The sequence below is a fragment of the Penaeus monodon genome, chromosome 21, assembly GCF_015228065.2.
Source record: "Penaeus monodon isolate SGIC_2016 chromosome 21, NSTDA_Pmon_1, whole genome shotgun sequence".
NCBI lineage: Eukaryota > Metazoa > Arthropoda > Malacostraca > Decapoda > Penaeidae > Penaeus > Penaeus monodon.
Window position 1 is genome coordinate 41,386,717 of NC_051406.1, and position 1,941 is coordinate 41,388,657.

The window sequence follows — 1,941 nt, forward strand, 5'->3', positions numbered from 1 at the left end:
CCTAGGGCACTCCACAAAACAGCATCCATCTTCTTACGGAATTTGGCCCCTACAATAACCAAGCAAGAAGTTGAAGCGGTAAGTGTTAACACAACAGATTAGTTTACTCCCTGTATCTATCTCCCTTCCTTTCTCATGTATATTTCAGTGATTATACATATCATCTACATAACCAGGGTGTTATATTTTCCAGATGTGTCGGCGATATAATGGATTTTTGCGAGCTGCCATTGCAGACCCTCAACCAGAACGCAGGTGGTTCAGACGTGGATGGGTAACATTCAAGAGAGACGTCAACATTAAAGACATTTGTTGGAACCTAAATAATATTAGAGTAAGTGTTCTGTACAAAGAAAATTAAATGTGTACTATATGGTAGCAATTTGGTAGCCCACAGCTTATGATTATATTGTATTAGTTTGTATGAAAATAAATTATAAATTTTGATCTGAACCTAACAATTTTTTCTTGTACAGCTAAGAGACTGTGAACTTGGGGCTATTGTCAATCGAGATCTGAGCCGTCGCATTCGCACTGTAAATGGAATCACTTCTCATCGCAGTGTTGTCCGTTCAGATATCAAGTTGTCAGCCAAGATTATCCAGAACCTTGATTCTCGTTGGGGATTATGGATTGAGTCAATGGAGAATCTGGACAATGCAGTAAGACTCCATTCATTGGTTATATTGTGAGAGAGAATTCGTATGAAAAATCTAACCAAAACATGTCCCTGACATTCCTATTTGATACTAGCATATTTTTCTTTGGTGGACAATAGTTGCTGAGCCTGACTTCCTCATCGAACCCTGTGCTTCGGAACATAACTGACTACTTAATAGAAGAGGCTAGTGCAGAGGAGGAGGAATTACTTGGCGCTAATGATGCATCAGCCAACAATAGTGAGGAAAAGGCTGAGGGAGAAGCAATTGAAAGAGATCCTAGTCTGATTAAAGTAAGGAAAACCTAAAGTATTTTTATTTTTTAAAAGTGTATAAAAGAATTATATAATTTAGTAGTATTACAGTTAATACATACATAATTGTTTTACAATTATTGATACATGTATAATTTTTTACAGGTATTGGATAGATTACTTCTTTACTTGCGTATTGTGCATTCAGTGGACTATTACAATCATTCTGAATACCCCAATGAAGATGAAATGCCCAATAGGTGTGGTATCATGCATGCCCGTGGCATACCACCCTCAAGTAAAGTAACACCTCAAGAAGTACAAGATTATTGTAGAGCCTTTGAAAACAAGATTGGATCATTCCTGCAACCATTGACCAAACTTAGCGATGATGAAGCAAAGAAATTAGGTAGTACTACTAGTCTTATGAAATAAGATTTGAAAATCATGTGCTATATGAGTGTGTATATGTAAATTAAGCAAACTGCACATCCCCACCATCTGTGAATTATCTGTAGTGTAATTCCTCGTAAGCTAACTAACTCTTCTACCCATCACAAGGTCTGAAAGAGGCAGAGGAAGAGGTAGAGAAGTTTGTCCAGTCCAACACTCAAGAGGTAGCCAAGGACAAGTGGCAGTGTCCCCTCTGCGGGAAGAAGTTCAAGGGTGCAGAGTATGTGCACAAACACATCCTCATCAAGCATGCCGAGAAAGTCAAGGAGGTCAAGAAAGAGGTATGTTGTTTTGAATTAGAAAGAGAAAGCATTCCTGTACTGAAGTGTGGAATTAGGGTATTTCCATTATGGGCAATATGTTCTTAACATGACATGTGCTTGGTCATCTTGCAGGTGGATTACTTCAATAACTATCTCAGAGATCCAAAGAGACCTCAACTGCCAGAATATCCTGGGAATAAGCATGGTGGCAGAAAGGATGACAGGCCTGACCCATATGTAGCAGCCTATCCTCAGCAAGCACCTGGGTAAGGAGGTTCTTCACAATTCACTGTATCAAGGTGCTTATGGGGT

At 39.0% G+C, this 1,941-nt stretch overlaps 1 protein-coding gene across 1 annotated transcript in view; it reads left to right on the plus strand.

Moving 5' to 3' along the window:
• LOC119586498 (serrate RNA effector molecule homolog) overlaps nucleotides 1–1,941 on the plus strand; it is a gene marked incomplete in the record, with an annotated part of 17,399 nt that overhangs the window by 12,118 nt on the left and 3,340 nt on the right. Inside the window, 7 exon segments of the mRNA XM_037935237.1 lie at nucleotides 1–78; nucleotides 194–334; nucleotides 477–662; nucleotides 779–952; nucleotides 1,079–1,322; nucleotides 1,475–1,647; nucleotides 1,762–1,895. Of these exon segments, the coding sequence (XP_037791165.1) occupies nucleotides 1–78; nucleotides 194–334; nucleotides 477–662; nucleotides 779–952; nucleotides 1,079–1,322; nucleotides 1,475–1,647; nucleotides 1,762–1,895 (1,130 nt within the window).